Source organism: Andrena cerasifolii, chromosome 5 (assembly GCF_050908995.1).
Source record: "Andrena cerasifolii isolate SP2316 chromosome 5, iyAndCera1_principal, whole genome shotgun sequence".
NCBI classification, from domain to species: Eukaryota; Metazoa; Arthropoda; class Insecta; order Hymenoptera; family Andrenidae; genus Andrena; species Andrena cerasifolii.
Genome location: NC_135122.1, coordinates 1,210,755 through 1,235,571, shown reverse-complemented (window position 1 = coordinate 1,235,571; position 24,817 = coordinate 1,210,755). Strand labels below are relative to the sequence as shown.

The following is a 24,817-nucleotide window of genomic DNA, read 5'->3' as shown; positions in this document are numbered from 1 at the left end:
TTCAAGTATTTAATAAACATAATATTTATTCTGCATCCATATAATTTATAATAATCAATGCGTTTCATTTGCAGACGCGTTTGTAGATTATACTTTAATAAAATATATTTATTTCATACTAGAATGAAAGGCACGATCGGTATCCTTTATTTTTAAAACAAATAATTGATTTATTTATCCTTGTAGCTTGATATGTTGTAACACTTTCATTTTTAACTACCACACGATTTGTTGTTATTTAGATAAATCAATCATCGGGTACAGTATTCAAATACGGTAATAAACCTGTATACAGTATTCTCTCGCATTTCTTGAAGTACACATTCGGGCGAGCGGCCGCTGTTATTATTTCAGTGATTGTGAGGATTCGCTTTCGTTCCCTCTTCCACGCACTCGTTTTCTCACTCGCGCCAGCGGCGTCGCGGATTTGCCTCCGCTACTCGCTAAGCGCTTGCCGCTAACCTCGAGCCGCAAGTTTATAGCGAAAATAGTGTATGTATGTACATTTTCTACAAATATGTAATGAGCAAATTAAAATGGCATCGAAATTTGTTTCTCTGTCCCAAGGTAATGGAAATAGTTTTGAATCTGTTTGTGTTTTAGAGAGCTAACGACAACGGAAGTTCTCTTTAAAAAGGATTCTTAAGCTATACACACACCTAACGAGTATTTTGATATTGCACTTAATCATATAGCTGCTTAAAACCCTTTTTTTATTTCAACAAAATTACGCACATCATGATGAAATGACTGAAGAAATTAATCTGGTCTTTCGAATTGTATTAATCTATTTTCCGAATATTTTAAATATGAAAATTTATTGAATAAACAATACGAGGATTGTGTAAAATGAAAGTTCCACTTCTGTTGTCTGAATATTCATTATGATTTGAAATAATAATAGTGTACTTGTAAAATAAATTGTGAAAAATAATACAGTAACTGTTGATTGCACTTTTAGAAATTATTTTAAGTACAGGAAGACAAACTTCTGTAATGAATAACGCTTTGCAGCTTTATATTATTTATTTGTTATGCACTTTTATTCCTAACTATTCATTGTTTAACGCTGTTAAAATTATAAGTTTAAACATTTGATGCAGAAATCTTGCCCGGATCTACAGCAAAACTAGGCCAGATTTTCATTCTTATTTCGCTTTTCTTAAGACAATGCTGTCCACAGATAGGTCGATCTCTTACATAGATCTGCCCTCCCTCCCCTTTACATTGCGATTTATTACACTGCCGACTATGTTTCGTTTGCGCGGGGTCCGCATCATAAATGTGAGGTTTATTCCTGAGTTAAGGTTACACCAAGTAAATTGGTAAGAGGTAAGACAGATATAGCGACGTACATATGAGGCGTGGCTAGTAGTAATGGCGAACTTAACGTCTTTTAAAAATTTTTGTATTTTACCAAATAGATCTACGGCAGCTAACACACATGGCCACGGGTATTTTGTGAAGTTATTCCTCTTTTCCAGTGTAAAATAAAGTTTTATAGAAAATGAAAAATATTTTTGAGCGTTCAGAGTGCCGGTAGTAAGGGCGTTTTCCACAGCCCATCCAGTCTCGTCCGCTCGCCATCCCGCGGTCACAGTCGTCATTTTCTTTGAAGACGTTTCGTTAAATAATTACGTGAAGTTATTATTTGACTTTACAACTATCCTATACGTACATTAATTATTCCTATTATTTAAAAAAAAAAACGAAAAAATAAATACTAATACATAGAATGAGGTACAAGAATATATTATTGAGTTTGCCCTTATAGAAAATTTTCAAAACGCGTTTCTCTCAAAATATGCCTTTGTTGAGTTTGTCGTTACTACCCGCAACGCCTCATATATATATGTACCTGTTGCATGTACAATGGTGTAAAGCGATACTCCTGAGGGTGAATGCCGTTAAATGTGATTTTAGTTAATCACTATACAGCTCCGCATATTCTAAACACCATACCCATCCTCACGTGGTCAAGGCTTTAAACCAGGGTTCGAAAGAGTTCGGGAACTTTTTAATAGATTCCATTTGAAACATGGACCATGGAACTTTTTTAAACATGTTCTCACATTATAAGTTCCCATGAGAACTGATAAAGTAAAAGTTCTCGAAAATAAAAGTTCTAGTTGGAATGGAACTTATAAAACATAAAAATAAAAATTTCTCCATAACAGGAACAGGTATTTTGTTCATCAATATTAAAAAAGATCTTAATCGTTGTAACAAATATTGAATACTATTCAATGAATAGTACTACAACAATAATAAATAATTATTATAGTTAAATTGATATTGTGAATCTGTTATTTATTTGTAATATTTATCTACATAGATCATTTCTACGCAGATATTGTAGAATTTTTATGTATTTCGGTTCATGTAAGTTATAAAACAAATATTATTTAGGTATTATTCTTGACAAGTGCTCTTTTCTGTTCAACACTTCTTATGAAACTATTAATTAGCCCGTATCGTGAACGAAGCTCTAATTCCGAGTGTTCATTTCTCGCTTTTTTCTGGCCGAAGAGAGGTGCGAGATGGAACAATAGGTACGCGGCGAGCGTGCGCGATGGCCGCAAGCACTTACCGTGAGCCGGGCCTGCGTCAAGATTTTGCGAAGCGATTTTCGTGTTCACGGTAAGCGTTTGCGACCATTGCGCACGCCCGTCGCGCACGTAAAGGACGAAGTGTCAGGCGTCCGAAAGACAGAGCGAGACAAAACAACAACGCGTCGTCTGTCTCGTACCGTCCTCGCTCGCTTTCAGTGCCTCTCGCTCGCTTTCGTTCGATCTCGCTCTGAGACAGAAGTGGTGGGGATAGCGAAAAGTCCGTATCCTGTACACCAAACCCAGCCCGTAACGAGACAATACTGTACTTATGTTATGATTTTCATACCTTTTATTGAATAAACACGAAGAATAAGATATTATATTGTATAATAAAACGTACCTAATAGTTTAGTACTTTTCTTTATCTTATGGAACCTTTTTTAATAAATGTCCTAATGGAACTGTTTCCATGGAACTTTTACCATATAGGTTCTGAAATATCTGTTCCATGAGAACACTTTCTAAAGAAGTTCCTAAGGGTAACATTTCTTTCAATATAAATTCCACAGGAACAGATATTTTCTTAAATGAAACATAAGGTCTAATAGAATTTTATTAAAAAAAAATTCCAGAACTATTTCGATCCCTGCTTTAAACTTTAAAATATACACAATGCATATACTTTTGTATAAAGACTATGCTTTATGTGTACACTGTGTTATCGACTTATGGCATTGAAATGCACTACCATATTCCATTTGTGTGCATATTAACAAAGACAGAGTGGAGGAAGGTAAGAACATTAAGAAATCTCGTTAATTTCTGTTGGACAGTGCTGTTCTCAAGACATTTTCATTTATACTTCAACTTTGTACGGCGATCCAGGGATATGTTCATCACCCCATTTTACGATAACTATGTACTCCCCTCTTTCGCGAACCAAGTAACTCACGTTGTAATTATTGCGGCCTGTGTGTTTCATGGACACCTCTTCGCAAGGTCCTTTAGGTCCATATACGCCAACAAAGAGAATATTATTACCTGTGTAAACAAAAAAATATATAAATGACTCAAAGATATTCGAAACATTTGATAATAAGTATTGTTAATCGCCTGTTCAAAATTACTCCAATTTTTATCATTTAATTTGTAAGAGTAAAATCATTTCTTACATTGAAATAATAACAGCTTTTTGTACTTATATTGAAAAAGATAAAAATTATGGTACACTCGAGGATGAGATAATTTTTGCGCAAAACATCAAGTGAGTATTGTCATTTTGATCACTTTAAGTACAAAAGTTAGCTCCTATTATAGAGTTTTAATTTTTATTCGTTGATTCAAAGATCAAAATACGTTTGCTAACGTTGTTTTGTACGTTCTCTAAGGTTTAAACTATTCCTATTTTTAATAATGACTCTGTAAAGAAACATATGAATTTGAATAAATATTAAATATTAAATTATGTTCCGATTTAGCTAACTTCGTTATAAAATAATCGTATTTCTGTTAGTATTCATTGTATTCGATAACGAAAGATACAGAAATAAGATACGTATGTATTAACATTTTGTGAATTTTAATGCATTAGTTTTGAAAATGGTGTATTGGCCAGCTTTGCACTTTGAAGTTTCTGGGGTTTAAAGTATTTTGGAAATATTGATTGTATCACTCTAAAATGTTCGTATCTAGAACACACAATTTCAATAGCAATATGATTGATAAAATGATTCGTATCCAACTTATTTTGGCCAAAATAACGAGCTACACATTTTTGCAATAAAAAAATTTTGCAGTAATATTTTCCTAGTACTAATAATAGAAATGTATACATGATAACGCGTTTATTCGAGTGATACGATATATATTTACAGTATATTTTTTCTTCTAGTTGCAATACTCATCATATCAATATGATGTACAGAGTGTTAAAAAAGTGATGCTCAAGGATTAACCTGTTCACTTGGTTGCTTGGATGATCACTTGTTTTTAGGCTTAAGTTTACATCTACACGTCTGTACGTGGACATTTTTAAAAAAAATTTGCTGCAAATTCGGGCCTAGTTAGATCAATACACCTTCATCGGTCTTTTTCCCTTTAAACGTGGTATTGTGCTAGACTCCACCATTTGGGTAGATACTACCATCCGGCAGAGTAGTGGTACACCTTTAACAATCTTTCTTGACCAAACGGTTCGTTCAGGACCAGGCTTTCCGAGCAACAGTTTGCCCAGTAAAATGTTGCTCGGCAAGCCTGTTCGGGACATATAGTTCCTTTCAAACTTGTTCTCCTAGCAATGAGCATAATTTGCTGGCATAAAAAAATTTAACATTCATTTTCGGTACTATATACAATTTTGCAGCAATTTGTTTTACAAATCTCCACCGATCCAGAGGTGTAGATTGGCCCTTTGTTAATACCCTGTACAATAACTTTGACATCACTATGTACATAAATAACAATGGACAGGCGTCAGATTACAGATTGTGGCAGACAAAACTGTATTTTCATTTCGGTTGGTGCATTATTGATACCGCTTATTTCCAAAAAGTTTCTCTTGACTCTGGTATGTGGCTAACGCGACAATCGTGTGTATATACTCTACAGGATGTAACAAAAATGTTTCCGTTCCTTGAAAGGGGCGATTCGTGGGGTGATTGCAAACAACTTTTTCCTTAACGAAAATATTGTCCGAAGCTTCGTTAACGAGATATTAACAAAAAACACCCACCAATCTCAGCACGAGCCTTCCGCTCGAGCTCCCGCGGTAGCGTTGGCCCCGCGGTAGGCGGCTGCGTTTGTACTACGAACAAGCAAGTCGGCATGCATCGAAGGAAATTGCGTAGAATGGCGAATGAAACAGATGCAACAAATAAAATCGAACATTTTGCCATGGTTTCTTTGTCATTTAAAGCGAATCATGATTAAACGATAAATGGATGAAAATCACATGTAACGTAAAAAGACGAATACACAGTTTGTTTTACAAGAATCGAAAATAATAATTATTTGAAGTGGGAGGATAAGGAATACAATTTCCTTTTGTTAATAACGAACACACGAAAAGGTAAGGTAACAGGAAATGAACGAAAAGTTATTGTAGTTTTTTATTGTGATAAAAATCCGTAAAGGCTCCCCCAAACCAACGCGAATTTTGCGGCGCGGAGCGGATCCGCCGGGGATCAGATAACACTGCCCATAAGCTGCCACTTATAAAAAACTGCTCCCTTATCTGATCCGTGGCGCGGAGCGGATATTCGCGTTGGTTTGGGGGAGCTTTTAATTCAATAACGGCCAACGCTGTTGCTGATAATTGAAGAAAAATTTACGTACGGAAATTTGGAGAATTATCGCCGTAAATAAGCCATAGCCTGCGTTAAATTAAAAAAATAATAATCACCAATAAAGTAACTTAAACTCACCCTTTCGGAAATTCACCGGCAGCTTGAAAACCTGGGTCACTGAACCGATCCTAGCCATCGACGGATGCGCCGAGTGCACAGCTGGTCCCAGGTACACGATACCACCCAAAGTTAAGGGTCGCAACGTCTAGTGCGTCCGGGTTAATGTACCGAATGTTCACTTCACTGCACGCCTACTAACACTGATCACTTAATTTATTTTTCATGTAACGTGTTGTCCCTACGTTACAAAAATTGGTGGAAATGAATTTTCATTTGGCGTCCAGAGCCGTGCATACAGCCGTGCAAATGCTCGTACAGCAGAAGTTGCGTCTCCGTTGTACTGGACATAAACCCAGAACATCGCGTAATACTCTTGTGTAGAAAACATTTCTCTGACGCGATTGCTAACTGACTCACAGGATTTTTTCCAAGGAACTTCCTTTATCCTTAAGTAGTTTCTCTTGTTCCATTATGAGTTAACTCACACTAGGATAACAGGCTTCAGGTAAAAAGAAGCCAGCACAGTTTCGAAACACACGTGTATCGGTTCGAAAGGGTCTGGAGAAAAGAGAAACAGGAAGTTTTCGAGTTGCTATGTATAAAGAAGAAAAGGCATACCATTCCTGTTTCCCTTTTCCGATTTTCCTATACCCTGAGCTTACGTCTGCTACGAGCCGAAACCAATTAAGCCATAAATTATTCAAAACTGTAGGAAACACCGCTCTCTACCGCCGACTCAAGGGACAGTACGGTCATAAACAGCGACCCTGGCGAAATGCTCTGGCCGATTGGCCTGATTTATTTTTGGGAATCAAGTGTAGTACACAAGTCAGCCGGTTCAGTTTTTACTTAAATATGCCAGACGTGAGAAAGATGCCGTCAATATAGCAATTAAAAAGTATTATCCATCGCATTGCGGAGAGACACAGGAGAACGGGAGTACCTATGTATTTCGTTGACTGTGCGTAATCCTACCTGCTTTGTCCTCCCTTCAAAGTAAAGACAGATTCTTTATCTCTCGAGCGTAAACACTCGCCCGAATTTCAAAACAGAAGCACGCATTGACGTATTCCTTGCGAGAGAACATGGGCCTTGGAGGGGCGGGGGGAGGGGGGGCATTGCTGCGAAGAAGGCCTCTTCAAGAGAGTAGTCGTTTGGGAGAGATGCAGGGTGGATTGGATAAGTTAGGACCAATCGTACTTAAAGGCCACCTTCTCTCGCACAGAATACGTCAACGCGTGCGTGCTTTTGTTTTGAAATTTGAACGCGTGTTTATACTCAAGCGATAAGGGATCTGTCTTTAATTTGAAGGAAGGACGACGTCGGCGCTACCACGCGCAGACGGCGGACTACAGTATTTCCTCGTTAGCGACTCGATTTTGTGTACACGATACCGACTCTTCGCTATCCCCACCACTTTTGTCTCACTCTTGCCCGGCGAAAGCTGGAGCGAGATGGAACGAAAGCGAGCGAGAGGCACTGAAAGCGAGCGAGGACGGTACGAGACCGACGACGCGTTGATGTTTTGTCCCGCTCCGTCTTTCGGACGCCTGACATTCTGTCCTTTGCGCTTGCGACCATCGCGCACGCTTGCCGCGCACGCAGTGTTCCATCTCGCTCCCCCCTCCGGCCAGAAAGAAGCGAGAAACGAACACTCGGAATTAGGGTTCTGTTCACGATACCGACTCAACGCCGGTCCCGACCAGCGAGTCGCTAACGAGACAATACTGTACCCCTTTTCTTCCTGTGTATCTCCACGATGCGTATCGATGCTGGATAATACTTTTTAATTGCTAGTTTACAAAAATTAATAAGGCTGAACGGCCAGAGCATTTCGCCAGGCTCGCGGTTTATGACCGTATTGTCCCGCGAGTCGACGGTAGAGAACGGTTTTGAGTAATTTATGGCTTAGTTCGTTCCGCCTCGTAGCAGACGTGAACTCAGTTTATCGGAAAAGGGAAATAGGAATGGTATGCATTTTCTTCCTTATAACAACTCGGAAACTTTAAGTTATTTGACTCTTCGGAACCTTTCGAACCGAAACACGTGGTGTCTGCTGGATATCTCGAAGCAATAGGTACATTGACAGTAAAAGGATGGAGCGCAGGCTTCTGTGAAAGTGCACGATGGTTCGTTCGTTGCACTTCTGCGAAGCACGTGTGTTTCGAAACTGTGCTGGCTTCTTTTTACCTGAAGCCTGTTATCCTAGTGGGAGTTAACTCATAATGGAACGAGATAAACTACTTGGGGATAGAGGAAGCTCCTTGGAAAAAATCCTGCCAGTCAGTTGGCAATCGCGTCAGAGAAATCTTTTCTACACAAGAGTAAGTATTATGTGAAGTTGTGGGTTTATGCCTAGAACAACGGAGCCGCAACTACTGCTGTACGGGCATTTGCGTGGCTGTAACCATGGCTCTGAACGCCATATGAAAATTCATTTCCTCCAATTTTTATATCATAGTAGGAACGCGTTCCATGAAAAATAAATAAAGTGATCAGTGTTAGTAGCCGCGCAGTGAAGTGAATATTCGGTACATTAACCCGAACGCACTTGACGTTGCGACCCTTGACTTTGGGTGGTGTCGAATGTACCTGCGATCAACTGAGCACTGGGCGGTACCAACATCGGTACAGTGGCCTAGTGACACAGGTTTTCGAAATAGAAGGAAAGTATGGAAATGAATGTCCGAAAGGGTGAGTTTTATTTATTGGTCATTATTAGGGGTAGAAATAAATTCTTTCCGATTTTTAAGTACAATAACAGTTTGATTTAAAAAATATGAAAGGAACTGAATCATCGAAATAATTTCCATTATGGTTAATTACCTTTTGCCATTGTTCTGGCAGTTTACAAATACCACCGCGATAGAAATTCGGTGGCTTTGTAGTTTGTACTGATTATGTAAATTCAGTCGGAAAGAATTTGTTCATACACCTAATATTATTTTTTAAATTTGACGCAGGCTATTATTTATTTGCGGCGATATTTCTTCAAGTTTCTTGTACGTAAATTTTCTTCTTAAAGAGACTTATTCATTATCAGCAACAGTGTTGGCTGTTATTAAACTACGGAATTTTACCGTAAGAACAAACTACGATCACTTGTTGTACATTTTCTGTTACATTACTTTTTCGTTTATGGGTTATTTGAAAATGAAATTTACCTATTTCTTGTCCCCTCACTTCAAATAATTATTTTTTTTCGATTCTTCTAAAAAAAAAACTTTTTACGTTTGACATGATTTACCTGGATTTATCTTTTATTCGTTATTCACTTTAAATGACAAGCAAAAGATGACGAAAATTTGGATTTTGTATGCTATGTCTTTTTCATTTGGTATTTTACGCAGTACATTTCCTTCGATACCGCAGGAGGCTTGCCCTCTGATTGATCGGGTTTTTTTTGTTAATATCTCGCTAACGAAGCTTCGGAAAATATTTTCGCTAAGGAAAAAGTTGTTTGCAATCATCCCACGAATCACCCTTTTCAAGGAACGGAAACATTTTTGTTACACCCTGTATAGGTTCCATACTACACATAACTATATCAGTAGAATGTTCAGTCGAAGATAATTCGTATCACCGTGTTAATATTGTCAATGTTTGCACAATCTACTAACAATAAGTGCAGATACAGTCGAGCGTGTGTGATACATTATATATATTAAAGTTTTTTTCTCTGCAACAAAGACCCGTATAAAGAAAACTTAAGTTTATATATATTTTTTTTTTGTGAAATTACTAATTTTTAGTCGTACCACAACTTTTGATTACAAAGAAATAAACGACACAGAATGTAAAGCTTTCTTCTGCCAGTGTACAATATGTAGATTAGGGTGTTTCAATTTTCCAAAGTTGCTATTTTCATATAACTATGCTCGCCCCCTTGGTTCAGTTTATCTAAGTGATCTGTATGCCAAATTTTAGACAAATTTAATAATATTTAGTGGTTGCACAGTTTTACCACTAGGATAGACCTGGGGCGGTAGTAACACTTTGACTTTGGAATACGATTACGCAAGAACTATTATATTTACAACAAACACTTTTATTCGGAAATGTTACTTATCTGACATCATTGAGTCACAACTGTTTCATTGTATATCAAGTAATATCCAAGTTATTAATAACAAATGTGAAGCGGAGTGTTATAGCCCTAACGTTACAGTGTAAAGGGTTGTAACCGTTTCTGACCCCGGGTCGGTTGTAACACTGCATGGTTTTTGTGCAAATACTTCTGTTGCGGTACAACCGACCCGACTGCTGATGTTACAATCGTGCCCGACCATGCTTTTGAACTTCAATTACAAATTGTGACTAACGAGACACTTAGAAGTACTAAGTAACGGTCAGTATTACTTAAAAAAAGGTCAAATAACACATTTAAAAAAACACATATTTGCAAAGGGAGTATTTATATTACAATTTTAAGTCAGTAAAAAAAAGTTATTTTAAGGTATCGAAGAGTTATTTTCTTCGCTATACATGTCTCTTGTGTATCTACAGTATTGTCTCGTTAGCGACTCGCTGGTCGGGACCGGCGTTGAGTCGGTATCGTGAACAGAACCCTAATTCCGAGTGTTCGTTTCTCGCTTCTTTCTGGCCGGAGGGGCGGGCGAGATGGAACACTGCGTGCGCGGCGAGCGTGCGCGATGGTCGCAAGCGCAAAGGACAGAATGTCAGGCGTCCGAAAGACGGAGCGAGACAAAACATCAACGCGTCGTCGGTCTCGCTCGCTCTCGTTCCATTTCGCTCCAGCTTTCGCCGGGCAAGAGTGAGACAAAAGTGGTGGGGATAGCGAAGAGTCGGTATCGTTTACACAAAATCGAGTCGCTAACGAGGAAATACTGTATACTGCTAGGACATGAATGTGTGTATTCAAATTGTCATTGTTTATCGTATATCAAAAATTGGTGTTAATATCCATTATATATTTTGAGATATTAGCGTGTTACATTCGCCCCCCCCCCCCCGTTAATACCGCCCCGGTTTACGCTACTTATTTTCGCTCTTTCAGATTTAAAAAATGTGGGTAAAATAATAAGATACAAAATTTTTATAGGCGTGAACAATAATAATAAAATGTAAATTTATCTAAGTTTAAGTCTTCTTTGAAGTTTAGTTTCTTTTTTAAAGACTTGAGAATAAAAATAATTATCATTGGAAATCGTGTTTTCTTAGCCTACTACGTATTATTTAGTGCAGGAGGCTTGGGAATTAAGTGAACGCGGCGGCCGATTTTCAGAGGCAACGCCTCCTTTCTCCCGCCGCGCGTCTTGGCTCCCGCGGCGGCCAAGATGTTTGGAGCGCCTCAGGCCCGTGCCATATGAACCATACGTGGCGCATTGGGGCGATATTGTATCAATAGGTTACCACATCGTCCCAGAGAGCACGATTTTCGATGAATTTTTGTTTTGTCAACGCGCCACGCGCGGTTCACGTGGTACGGGCCTGAGGCGCTCCAAGCACCTTGCCCGCGCGGGCCAAGACGCGCGGCGAGAGAAAGGAGGCGTTGCCTCTGAAAATCGGCCGCCGCGTTCACTTAATTCCCCAGCCTGATTTAGTGTATAGTATTGTCTCGTTACGGGCTCGGTTTGTTGTACACGATACGGACTTTTCGCTATCCCTACCACTTCTGTCTCACTCTCGTCCGGCGAAGGCGAGAGCGGGATGGAACGAGAGCGAGCGTGAGGCACTGAAAGCGAGAGAGGACGATACGAGACAGACGACGCGTTGATGTTTTGTCTCGCTCTGTCTTTCGGACGCTGACACTTCGTCCTTTGCGTGCGCGATGGTCGCAAGCGCTTACCGTAGCATGGAAACCGCTTCGCAAAATCCTGACGCAGGCCCGGCTCACGGTAAGCGCTTGCGTCCATCGCGCACGCTCGCCGCGCACGCAGTGTTCCATCTCACTCCCCCCTTCGGTCAGAAAGAAGCGAGAAATGAACATTCGGAATTAGGGCTCCGTTCACGATACGGGCTCAACGCCGGTCCTGACCAGCGAGGCGCTAACGAGACAATACTGTACTATTACCCGGCCGAAAGAAGATCCCCAAGAGGCGGGCTCGGGCGATACAGTCCGTACCTATGACGATTGGTCGAATCACCTATTTTGGCACACTTTTAAAGACGCGACACACGTATTTTGGTTATTGGCTGAAGTAGGCACATACATTGTCGCACCGCGCGACGAAGAGAGCGCACAAAACACATCGAGATCGAGTGGAATAGAGCGATCTGACCGACGAACGCCAAAGCAATAGCGTAGGCATCTCAGACGGTTAACCATTAATATACAGGGTGTCCCACTAAGGAGTGGACAGCGCGATATCTCTTAAAGTATTGTCGATAAAAATATAAAAAAAATAGGGAATTGCATGGTTCGAGGGGGCCCATTTATTAGCGCGAACGAATTTTGTTTTCGATTATTATTTTAAAAGATACGATGGTCAAGTTCGGTTTTTCAAATGGAACTATTTTTTTTGAAGACCTGAGTTGATAGTGCGTTCCAAGACAAATCCAATAAGCTTTAATGTATACACTTTATTTCCACTGGTTTTTAAGATATTGCGCTTGCAAATTTACTGATTTTCACTGCAAGAAACCCCTCTGAAATGGCAAAAACCGGGGGCGGTCTTACTGACGCCACGGGTGGCACTGCCTGTTGAAATGGATACTTACCTGCCAAAGGTCTACGCCAGAAATGGCAGGCCCAAAGGCTGGACAATTCTTTTCTTTTGACACAATCTGCTCCCTATGGTTGAAATTTAGTCTAGCAACTTTCACTCCTCCTAACCTAACCAATCCAACTTGCATCCCTCCCAAAAGAACCGGCCATCCGAGCGTAGAAGCAAGTGCGAAATAAAAGTAACGATGCGCTTCTCGATACCGCAGATGTACCTACTGATGTAGTATTTCTGACGGAAAAGAATTGTCCAGCTTTTGGGCCTGCGAACCCTGTCGTAGACCTTTGGCAGGTAGGTATCAGTTTCAACAGGCAATGCCACCCGTAGCGCCAGTAAGACCGACCCCGGTCCTTCCTATTCCAGAGGGTTTTCTTCCAGTGAAAATCAGTAATTTTGCAAGCGCAATATCTTAAAAACCAGTGGAAATAAAGTGTATACATTAAAGCTTATTGAATTTGTCTTGGAACGCACTATCAACTCAGGTCTTCAAAAAAAATAGTTCCATTTGAAAAACCGAACTTGACCATCGTATCTTTTAAAATAATAATCGAAAACAAAATTCGTTCGCGCTAATAAATGGGCCCCCTCGAACCATGCAATTCCCTATTTTTTTTATATTTTTATCGACAATACTTTAAGAGATATCGCGCTGTCCACTCCTTAGTGGGACACCCTGTATAATAACATAAAAATTTTCTTATTTTTCAAACAATCTGGGCGAGATTGCGTTTGGGCTTATTTTAATCAGAAAAATCTAACCAAACCAATGATAATACTTTCCTGAATATATTGTGAAAAATAAGGAAATTTTTATGTTATTATATATTAATGGTTAACTATCTGAGATGCCTACGCTATTGCTTTGGCGCTCGTCGGTCAGATCGCTCTATTCCACTCGATCTCGATGTGTTTTGTTCGCTCTCTTCGTCGCGCGGTGCGACAATCATGTGCCTACTTCAGCCAATAACCAAAATACGTGTACCGCGTCTTTAAAAGTGTGCCCAAATAGGTGATTCGACCAATCGTCATAGCGACGGACTGTATCGCCCGAGCCCGCCTCTTGGGGATCTTCTTTCGGCCGGGTAATAGTACATAGTGTGCAAGCACTAAATCTTACTCAATCTTCCTAAAGGAGTCTAGCAGGGTAAGCATGGGCAAACGGACCCCATGACGATTCTTGGAGTTGGTATTTTTGAAACAATGCTCCTTGTCTAAAATACCATTATGTAAAGTTTTAGATCGTGTTCCATATGAATATTACATTGAATGCATTTCTCACTACTATTAATATTATACTAATTATATTCACTTTAATGCATATTCCAGGTAAAGCTCCATACTAATATTAATATCTGGGAAATATTCGTATTTAGCGCATGCGCGTTTTTTCGCAGCTACCTTCCCCTTCACACTTCGATCTCCCAAACGAACCGCAATCGTTTTACTCCTTTCGAATTTAAGTGACACGTACTCAGGCTCGTGACAAATACGCTTTCTCGCCACAAAACCCTACATATTTATAATATTATCATCTTAATTAAATTATTTTACTATGTTCCACCATCTCGATCATTTTCGAGTTTTTATATATAATAATTCGATAACAGAGCATTATACTTGATTTTCTTTTAATTTTGTCACTCAAAGTGTTGTTTCCAAAAACCACCCGCAAAAAATAATTGTTTTTTTTCTATCCTTAATAAGTGATTTACAATTTAGAGAAAAATGTATGAAGTACAGTTAGTATGTAGCTATTTTTTCGTTTTATTCATTTAAATATCTTAAGTAGTAACCGAGAAAAAAATAATAACGTTAAAGGCGTTTAACCTCGTATTAACCTTAAACGGGGGAGGGGGGGGGGGGGGGGTAGCGATCTAAAACTTTATATAATGGTGTTTCAGGCAAGGAGCATTGTTTAAAAAATAACTCCAAGAATCGTCATGGGGGCCGTTTGCCCATGCTTACTCTGCTAGACCCTTTGTCAGATATTGTTTTTATATTAATAGGAATCAGGACATGAGCAAAGTAAAAAAATGTAATATTTTAATTTCAACCCTATAATATTGTTGTGCCCTGCGTGATGGCTCGCAAGGTTGGTAGGGGATCTCGCGTAATCTTGGGTTCTAGAGTGGTTAAAGGATAAGAATCCACCGGGTGAATTTCACCAAGTTTGTTTAAACTCAAAGACTAAGTCTTTATTAAAAAATAATTAAACTTGCCTGAGGTGTACAAGTAGGTTTTAGCCGAGTTACCCGGTCAAGGGTCGGATCTCGAGTCTGCCGATTTGTGGAGTCAAATCGGTTTTGCTTCGCTATTGGGCGTCGTGCCGTCGCTTTGCGTTACCATATATGGTCACGGCTAGTGTTGGCTAGAACCGTGATTTGTGAATGCCGAGTGATCCGATCACGTTCATTCCCAATCACGGTGATTTTTCACAGTGATCCGTGATTTTCGTGATCACTTCTGATGGGTGCAGGCACAGCAGTGAGTTGCGATTTTCGTGATGTGATTGGTAGAAAGCATAACTGCTCTTTGTACGCGCCACATAACCCCAATTTCTAATTTCTCTTGAAATATTCTCATGTCCTCACTGTGCTTATAGAATCTCAGTTGTATATTTTAAACCAATGTAATCGTTCTTGATCTATTTAAATTAACGAATATTTCTTCAGTTTAGTTAAAAAGTATAGCGTATATGTGAATACTTTAGCCAATCAAATCAGTGCGTGCACACATTGACTGTAACACAAGCTATATTGAAGTATTTTATAAAAAATAATTCAATCAAGATCAAGAATTACGATCATAGTAAACAATCCACTCAAGTTAAAAAAATCACGATCACTGTGATAAATCACTGTTAGTGATTTTGCACTCCATCCCTAGTCACGGCGAAGTGCTTGCATTTTTGCTGATTTCGTAGATTCGCGGTTGCCACGCGAATGTCTTAGCTTAGAAACGTCTCGAAACGTTCTTGGGTAATATAATATGTATAATATATGTATAATATGTATATATGTTGGGTAATATAATGTATAGTAGTGTATATAATACGTATGCTTGGGCGTTGCCTGGGCACAACAATATGAAACACCCTAATGTAGATATTATATTTTTTTTATCATTATTATTTCGACTTTTTACTCGTTAAACAGAAAATATAGTGCATAATATTTCATGCATTAAATAATGACTTAATATGTATGTATACATGATACTATATTACTCTTTTACTATTAAATTGTGGATTGCAATGCTAATATTTAACCATAAATAAATATTGTAGAAAGTTACATGAAACTTCTTTGACCTTTTCACGTGGCTCAAAATATTTGAAAAGGCATACCTAAATCTATATGTATAAAATATAGAAATTTAATTAATGAAACATTGGGAATTCGTAATGAAAGTGAACATATTCAAGCATACTCTTAATAATTATCCATTAATTTACAACTACAAGTACAATTTACTATATTCGAACTAGCCTATAATTAGTAATATAAAAAATACTCTACCGGCGTCAGTGGCGTTTACAGTAAACTGATTTTGTTTTCCCAGGTATGCCTTTTTCAGTCCCATTCCTTTGCTTGTTACTTTGCCAGCGTCTGATTTGAACAACGGTAAAACAGGCCCAGCTTGCTTCGTTTTTGAAATTTTCTGGACAGTCTCAACCACAATTGAACTTGTTTCTTGAGCGCCCCTTTCAGCTCCCCTTTCAGCACCTGTATATAATATACATACATGATTAGAATGAATTACTTATAAACACAAGATATTGAAAACTAAAAAGAAAGAAAGTTTTCGATTACCATGAAAATGGTTTCTTATAAATAGTATTTGTAGCATAAATATTATTAAAACTTATTAGTTCTAACAAAGCTCCCGTGTAAAGGTAAAAGAACAGAAGACACCTCCGAAGGGTATCGACCACGAAAACAACTTCTGATTAATCGGAAGTCGCTACGCCAAAATGAATAAAAAGGGCAAAAATGAACCGAAATGTCAGTCAAAGTCGAGGTAAAGAGCACGGACTACCTGACTTGGTGCATCCAGACGCTCCGTACAGGAATACCAACATATTTAATATTTACGACCCTAGACTACCGACCAAACGTCCAAACTCCACGTAAAGGACACGGTCAGAACTTACCACGCCTAATAGCTACTTGTCACTCGTTCACCCCCAACACGGAAATTCAAAAAATTATGAAACATTGGAGATATGGAGAGGATATATAGTTATGTATTGCGCACCTTTTGCTGCCCAAAGTCACTCTAAGGGAGTGAAATTGACCCCTGAAAACCCGGCTATTTTCCGATTTTGTTTTGTAACTCGCGAACTGTAAGAGATGGAAAAAGTTTTCAGACAAAAGTTACTTCTTTTAATTAGGACTATCATTTGACAAGGGTGATACGCGAGTTGTAACACAAAATCGGAAAATAGCCCGATTTTCAGGGGTCAATTTCACCCCTTAGAGTAAATTTGGGCAGCAAAAGAAATGCGTAATAGATACCTATATAACCTCTCCATGCATCTAAAGTTTTGTAATTTCTTCAATTTCCGGGTTGGAGATCTTCTGTTGTTAGTCTTGTACATTAGAGTGGTCCTTATATGTTTCTGTTTTCGAGTTTTTTGGTGAGGAAACGATTTGTACAATATTTCTCAATGATTTAGCAGCACAAATCCGTGCTGCATTTGAATTAGTTTTAAAATGTTAGTGAATTCACGATAATTTCGGAAGAAATAAATATACGAAAAATTTGTTATCAACGTGCATTTTAGCTGATGAGTATATTAACCAGTTCCTTAAGGAAACGCACTCATGCATAGGGCTGCCATCCATAAAATCACTAATCTAGGACAGAGAGCATTAAAACCCCGGACATTTCCAATTGAAACCCGGACAGTTTTAACTATTGCTTATATCAAGTGCGATATCCCAAGACAAAAATTTATGTAAATTATAGACTGTAACTGCAATCAAGAAATAAAGAGAAAATATAGTTGTACAAAGTAGGAATTCATTTATGACTTTTTGCGCGAGCAGCATCGAGGACAAATCCGGGGAACCCCGGACAGATGGCAGCCCTAATTATGCAGGGTGTCACCTAATATTGGCATCTTCAGTTACGTCACTATTACTTTCCGCGGCGAAAAATGTTTCAGATAAAGTTGAATGCCTTCAAGGGAGGGGGGGGGGGGGCATATTCTGATGTTATTAGTTTTTTTGTAGGTGGACATGTAAAGGTCATGATTTCAGCTGGCTCGGCTTTAAACTGCGCGGCCCAGAAGAGCCACCGCTAATATTTAACTGTTAATATCTCAAGATTATCTTGTTACATCAGGATATTGCATGTTCCGGGATGTTCCTGAATTTTTGGATACCCTGTATACTAATACCACTTGCACACACCATGCAAGGATTCCCCCTCTACTGCTCCCTACTACGTCATTGTGTTCCTACTTCCAATAGCTGTTCCACCTCTACTACTCCCTGCTACCTTGTACGGGGATTACTCCTGGCAACTCTGTGTATGATAGATAATACGGTTTGTTCTCTGGTTGCCCGTGGTGCGCCACCTACGTAGCGCGGTATACGAATACCCAACAGTAATAGTTTTATGTGCACATCTCTTGGCGACGAAATCGAATACCTCATGATGAAGCTTGCTTTAATACATCTTCATTTTCATACAGAGTAATTCGGATTACCACCGGAAATGATAATGCTAAAGATATTAGAGTGTGTTATAAAACGTTTATGACACTGCACGGGATTACTGGCCGAAGAATTCAAACCGTAGAAGAAGCATTAACCGTAACTGGTGCCTCATCTGTTGATAGGAGAGGCCAGCGTTCAAACAGCCCTCATAAAGTGAGTGATGATACAAAAACGAAGGTTGGAGATTTCATATAGACACTCAAAGGCAGAAAATCACATTACTCTTGAATTAAAACTACCAAGCTGTACCTTCCTGAGGATTTAATTATTAATATAAGATGTATCTCGAAAAGCACCCAGATTGTCCTGTTTTGAAATGTTTTCAAAACAAAATTTAATATTTCGCTGGGGTATCCTCGTAAGGATACTTGTAGTCCATGCGATACTAATAAAGTTCAAATCGCACCTATTCATGCAAAACAGGGAAAAGTTTCTGATGAAAACGAAAAAATTGTTTTAATGAACAGACAGTATAATCATCATCGAGAACACCAGTCTCACTTGCAAAAAACCGGCAAGTTTTGTGAACTGAAAAGAATATATCAAAGACGAGTTCGGAAGGATCCTTCAATGGAAACTATCATTATGGATATCCAGAAAAACCTTCCACTTCCAAATATGGCTACTAACGATGTTTATTACAGAAGGCGGCTTAGCTTCATCAGATTCAATATACATACATGTTCTTTCCAATTTGAATTGAAGATCAGTGTGGTACGCGTAAAATGAAACTGTGGCGGGACAGTGTGCAGACGATTTATGCTCCGTATTGGAAAATTTCGTCAATGAAAAACTGGATCATGTTGTAAGGGAGTTTGGGTTAGGTCTGGGTTAATGTTTTGAATGTTTTGCGACTCATATTCAGGACAAAACAAGAATTATTCAGTTTTCAGGTACTTGCACTTACCTAGTCAGTGTTCGAAAGAGATTTGATACTGTTAAAATTATATTTCTCATAAGAGGTTATTCTTTTTTGGAAAGTGACAAAGATATGTCATTAATTAATAAAAAATCACACACTGAGTTGCCACAAGATTCGGTTGATGTGATAATATCCAATAGAGTAAAGCCTGTACCATTCGAGATCACCACCTGCATGACTGACATGTTCAAAAAATGGATTGCATTTTTAACTCCTAGATATTTAAAAAAATCTCCAATTCCATCACGACTTATTAGAGTTTTAAAAATCACGTCGAATAAATTAAGGTGTTTGTTGCATGCAACCTCATTCTCTGGTCTGTACATATGGTTGCGTGTGTGCATGCCTAAGAAGAAATCTTGAAGTCGTAAAGAAAGTTCAGTATCTCGTCAGCTGGAAAATTCCTATCAAAACAGAAAAATTCAACGACCTTCAACTTTTGGCTAAGTCCTGTGAAAATCCAGCAGTCAAGATATTTTGCAGAAGTCTGATTTCACCACAAAAAAATGATACATCAGTGGAAGAAGAACTTGGAGAACAGGACGAAGCAATAATGTTTGAGTGGTTACTTGGTTTAATGATCATTGGTATTTTTTTTCAAAGACTTGGATAATATTTTTTCAGTAATATAAAATAAAAATATTTTAATAAAATATTTTTCTTGTTTCGTGTTACTAACCCTACTAGACCGAGAGCCAGTGAACGTTTTTCACATGTCATTTTTTAATGAAAATAATTTTGATTTTATGAAATCGTGTATACAGGCGATGACGGAAACCATCGTCCAGCAGTCGGGTGTTAGAATAATAACGCGGGGGCGTACCTTGAAAGTGCAAAAAAACAGTAAAATTACGGTAAACAGTAACATAATGGTAAGTTATAAAAAAATGTTGCCAGACGTTTGTATTAGAACTTAAGGAGTGCCAGACGTTCAGAAAGTTAAATTTTTACAATGATCAATTATGTCATAGATAAATAGCTGTTTCTTTTTTTTGAAAATTAAAGTTAGAATCCCTTCAACACTAATATACAATTGTCAGACGAAAATCGCGGAAGTAACATCTTGCCAGACTTGGGGAAAGTGTCGCACATCGACACCTCGACGTTAGACTTAACCCTCAAACACCACACTATATTTGCCTAACGCTTTCACCACACTAGGTCCACGCGACTTAGAATTTTCTCTCCTATATATATCAGGATTTGCTGCACCGATTTAAACAATTTTTTCAATTAATTTGTCTGACAATAAGGAAATGGAATATATCGACAGTTTGGTGAAAAATCTTTTGATGCTCAAGATATTTTGGAAAAAAGACGTCCGTGTTCTAAAAGTTCCGTTTTTTATTCTTTTAATCGCAGCTTTTCTAAAAAAAGGTACAGGGATTTTATTATACGTCAATTAGAAGGTTTCGAGTCATACTTCAAGAAAATATATGTTATTATGATTGGTTCCAAAAAATATAATTATTTCGAGAGGTGAAGTCGAGTGATTTTTTACATGTTCCGAACGAATGTTTCCTGTGAAATTATACAATGAAATTGTTGGAATAATAATTTATTTTATAATATCCGTATAAATTACTATGAAATGATTCATTTACACTCAGAGCTGTCGCAACATATTTTCGCCACATATTCCCTACACATTGGCCAATCGCATTTTAAACACTTTATATCGATTGAAAAGGATGTGTCCTACTTTGCACAGCGTAGAAGTACAGTATTTTCTCGTTAGCGGCTCGCTGGTCGGGACCGGCGTTGAGCTCGTATCGTGAAGAGAGCCCTAATTCCGAGTGTTCGTTTCTCTCTTCTTTCTGGCTTGAGGGGGGAGCGAAATGGAACACTGCGTGCGCGGCGAGCGTGCGCGATGGTCGCAAGCGCGTATCGTGGGCACGAAACAGCTTCGCAAAATCTTGACGCAGACCCGGCTCAAGTCTTTCTTGCGCCCTAGGCGAACTTGTCAAATTGCGCCCTTTATTATAATACAATTATTTGAGTTTATGATGACCTTACTCTGAATTTTTATTCGTAGTTTAAAACAGTTGCAGAACAATTTGTAATATTTTATTTTAAAGTATATTTTCAAGAATACCAGCAATGAAAATACCAGCAATGAAAGTCGACAAAAGGTGCAAAATGGTATTTTCTTTGTTGGTATTGTTGAAAATATACTTTAAAATAAAATATTACAAATTGTACTGCAACTGTTTCAAACTACAAATAAAACTTCAGAGTAAGGTCATCAATAAAGTCAAATAATTGTGTTATAATAAAGGGCGCAATTTAACAAGTTCGCCTAGGGCGCAAGAAATACTTGAGCCGGGTCTGCGTCAAGATTTTGCGAAGCGGTTTCGTGCACACGCTAAGCGCTTGCGATCATCTCGCACGCAAAGGATAGAGTGTCAGGCTTCCGAAAGACGGAGCGAGACAAAACATCAACGCGTCGTCTGTATCGTACCGACCTCGCTCGCTTTCAGTGCCTCTCGCTCGCTCTTGTTCCATCTCGCTCTCGCCTTCGCCGGACAAGAGTGAGACAGAAGTGGTGGGGACAGCGAAAAGACCGTATCGTGTACACCAAACCGAGTCCGTAACGAGGAAATACTGTACTGTCGGAATAACAAATTATTGCACAAACAATAATGTTCTGTAGCAACTTCTAACTCCACTTTTCCGAAAATACTAACGTGGGCACTACACTGGGTCTGCGCGACCCATAGACTACCTTCTTCACGATGTCACTCGACTTCTTCAAGTAAATTAGGGGTCTCATGGTGCGGAATCCGTAGTAGGGGTCCCAAAGTTTTCCCCCCCACGACAATAGCTCCCCACCATTTACCGTTTAGTAGTGGCTACAAATCTTCCTAACGATCTGGGTTTCGGAGACCCAGTGTGGTGTTTGAGGGTTAATCCATTACTATAATACTTCCTGAACAATTATATACGTTTTCCAGACGTATATATCGGAACTAACACATTATCAAACAACTGTAATGTCAATGTTGACCGTTTTTCTACATACAAGCGGATTCCTCTCTTTGGAGCGTGTTACATTGCCAGCTGCAAATAGAAGCCTATTGTATTATAAGTTCTCGACCTATGTAATCATTGCAGATATGATCTTTACTCCCATCAGAAAAAAAAAATTTCCTAGGGAAACTTAATCAGAGTCCTGTTTTGTATTAAAATGAAGTTAGATTACAGTCTGGACTATGAAAACAAATGCTACTTCCAAAGAATTTATGAATGAAACCCATTACAAAAAAGAAGAATATTAATTTTTTGGTCGTGTGGAAGGGAGGGGGAGTCATAATGTTTGTTTTCCAAATACTGGAAGTTTTAAGAAAGTAAACTTTACAAAAATGTGACTATGGTGGTTTTTCCTTAGAACTCTTCATATGCATATTGGAAGCGAACAAAGAACACGTGTAAAAGAGCACACACGTGTGTAAGGAGCTCTATCTGTGTATAGATCGTGCTTTTTAGGTAAGTTGAAACAACACCTCACACCACAAGTCTGATTTGTAAATACTCGTATGCGTTCGTCGTGCGTCATTAGATCCGGGTCGTTATTTAAGTTCAAATTGGTTGATGAACTTGAAATGGATTTAAATAACCGTTATTTGTTTTCAAAAGAATTATTTAAATTTGCAAACACTTATATGCCATTCGATAAAGAACAGAGGAGGCGGATCGGCCCCTTTAACTCCTTCCGGGAGGCATGACAGTGATACCCCCTATATCATACATAAGGTCCCATTTTATCCTTAAAATATTAGAAGAAAATTTATGTCTATTTATCATAATTCTCAAGAGAATAGTTTGTAACACTTTATGCGGTCCACCTTATATAATTATAACTGCACATTTGTATAGGTTAGCGTTACTCCAGTTTCTGTAAACGTTTGATAACAAATTGTGGTATGATAATAAATTTTAATCGGGTCACGTGTTATATGGGTAAAATACGAAGAACAAGTGAAGTATGTTCTATTCCTAACAAAGTCCTTGGGGTGACGTTCTAGTCGGCTCGTACCTAACCTAACTTATAAACCTTAATTATAAATCTTACAACACAAATGCTAGTACACAAATAAGGATATTGATTGTGAGTAATAAACACAAACGTTAGCTAATTGTAAGTTATTGTCAATTGCATGCGTATCTGATATATCTTGAAAGCTGAGACCATCTACAAGAATTTATATTCTATATTGTGAATTTAATTTAAAAAATAAAAACCCCTCCCTTCATTCTATCGCAAATTACGTTTCACTCTAGATATAAGACACCGCTGCCCAGTGTAGGGGCCCCTCACGCACCTGCTTCCCCTTCCAATCTTTCTTTCTTGCAGCGTGCCTTCCGTTGTCAAGGAGACCGCGCGACGCTACGAAGACTGCGATGACGGGCTGGCCGCGCCAGCGGCTGGTCTGTCATGGTCGTCGCTTTAGCATCGCGCGGTATCTCTGACAACGAGGACGAGAGTGGGAGAACCCCAAGCTCCCGCAGGAGCGACCTTGGACAGCGCTGATATAAGGCCTGTACGGCTGCCGCGTCGCGTGCATGGGTGAGACAGATTCGGAATATTTGGTTCATCTGTAGAGAGGACTGTCGTCCCTATACATTCATATAGTACCATACCGCGAGATATTTGCGACAGTTTTGAAAACCTAATGCATTATTATATATTAATGCTTAAAAATAATTGTGAGTAACTACTTGCGAGGAGACCTTATAAGTTCACGGTTAGTAAGTAGGTTTTTCTAACCAAGCGTATTTACGTGATAAAGTGATAAGGATACTAGAAAAAAATTAAATAATAAATAAAAATATACGAACCAGTACACGGAACCTTAAAAGGTGATCCCACGATGTGATAACCATTGTACTTGATGCTGATGTAATAGTCACCAGGTACTAACGGAGTGTATCTAACCTTGTAACCCTCCTCGACTTCCGTGCAGTCCATTGCGACTTTACTTGGCCCATCAACAGTTACGCTAAGCGCACCACTTCCAGCGTTGCAAGTGTCGATGATAAAATCAGTTTTCTGACCAGTTTTGATTTCTTTGAGGCCATTTCCATAAGCATGTAATGCAGCAGGATCTGCATCTACCTTGCCAATCTTAATACGATACGGACTGCCGGTTATATGAACACCATTCAATTTAATGTGTATACTGTGGATGCCATTTTCACGCGCCAAAAAACGTACGGAATACGTATCCGAATCGATGGCTTGAATAAAACAGTCATCTTCAACGCCACTTGGCGATACAATCTGCGGAAAAAGCGAAATCCTTTCGTTAATGCACGTTTAATGTGTTCGTCAGTAGATATACTGTACTTATACCACTAATAAAATTGTAGAGCTGGGCCTACTGTAATAATAGTTAAAAGGGTAATCTATGTCAATAATGCCCTCATTCATCCGCCGCAGTGTTTCAAGCGGGGAGTAAAACCAATTATTTCCGTAATCAACATATTAAAATAAGCAAATTTTGTCTGAAACATTTTTTTTAAACCT

At 38.7% G+C, this 24,817-nt stretch overlaps 1 protein-coding gene across 5 annotated transcripts in view; it reads right to left on the bottom strand.

The window, feature by feature from the left end:
• LOC143369378 (filamin-A-like) overlaps nt 1-24,817 on the bottom strand; it is a 446,998-nt gene continuing 422,181 nt past the window's right edge. For all 5 annotated transcript variants that reach the window (XM_076813239.1, XM_076813240.1, XM_076813241.1 and 2 more), the window contains 3 exons: nt 24,130-24,571; nt 16,161-16,367; nt 1-3,593 (listed from right to left, as the gene is read on the bottom strand). In XM_076813239.1, coding sequence (XP_076669354.1) covers nt 3,409-3,593; nt 16,161-16,367; nt 24,130-24,571 — 834 coding nt within the window. In that variant the 3' untranslated portion in view covers nt 1-3,408. The remainder of the gene's footprint in view (nt 3,594-16,160; nt 16,368-24,129; nt 24,572-24,817) is intronic.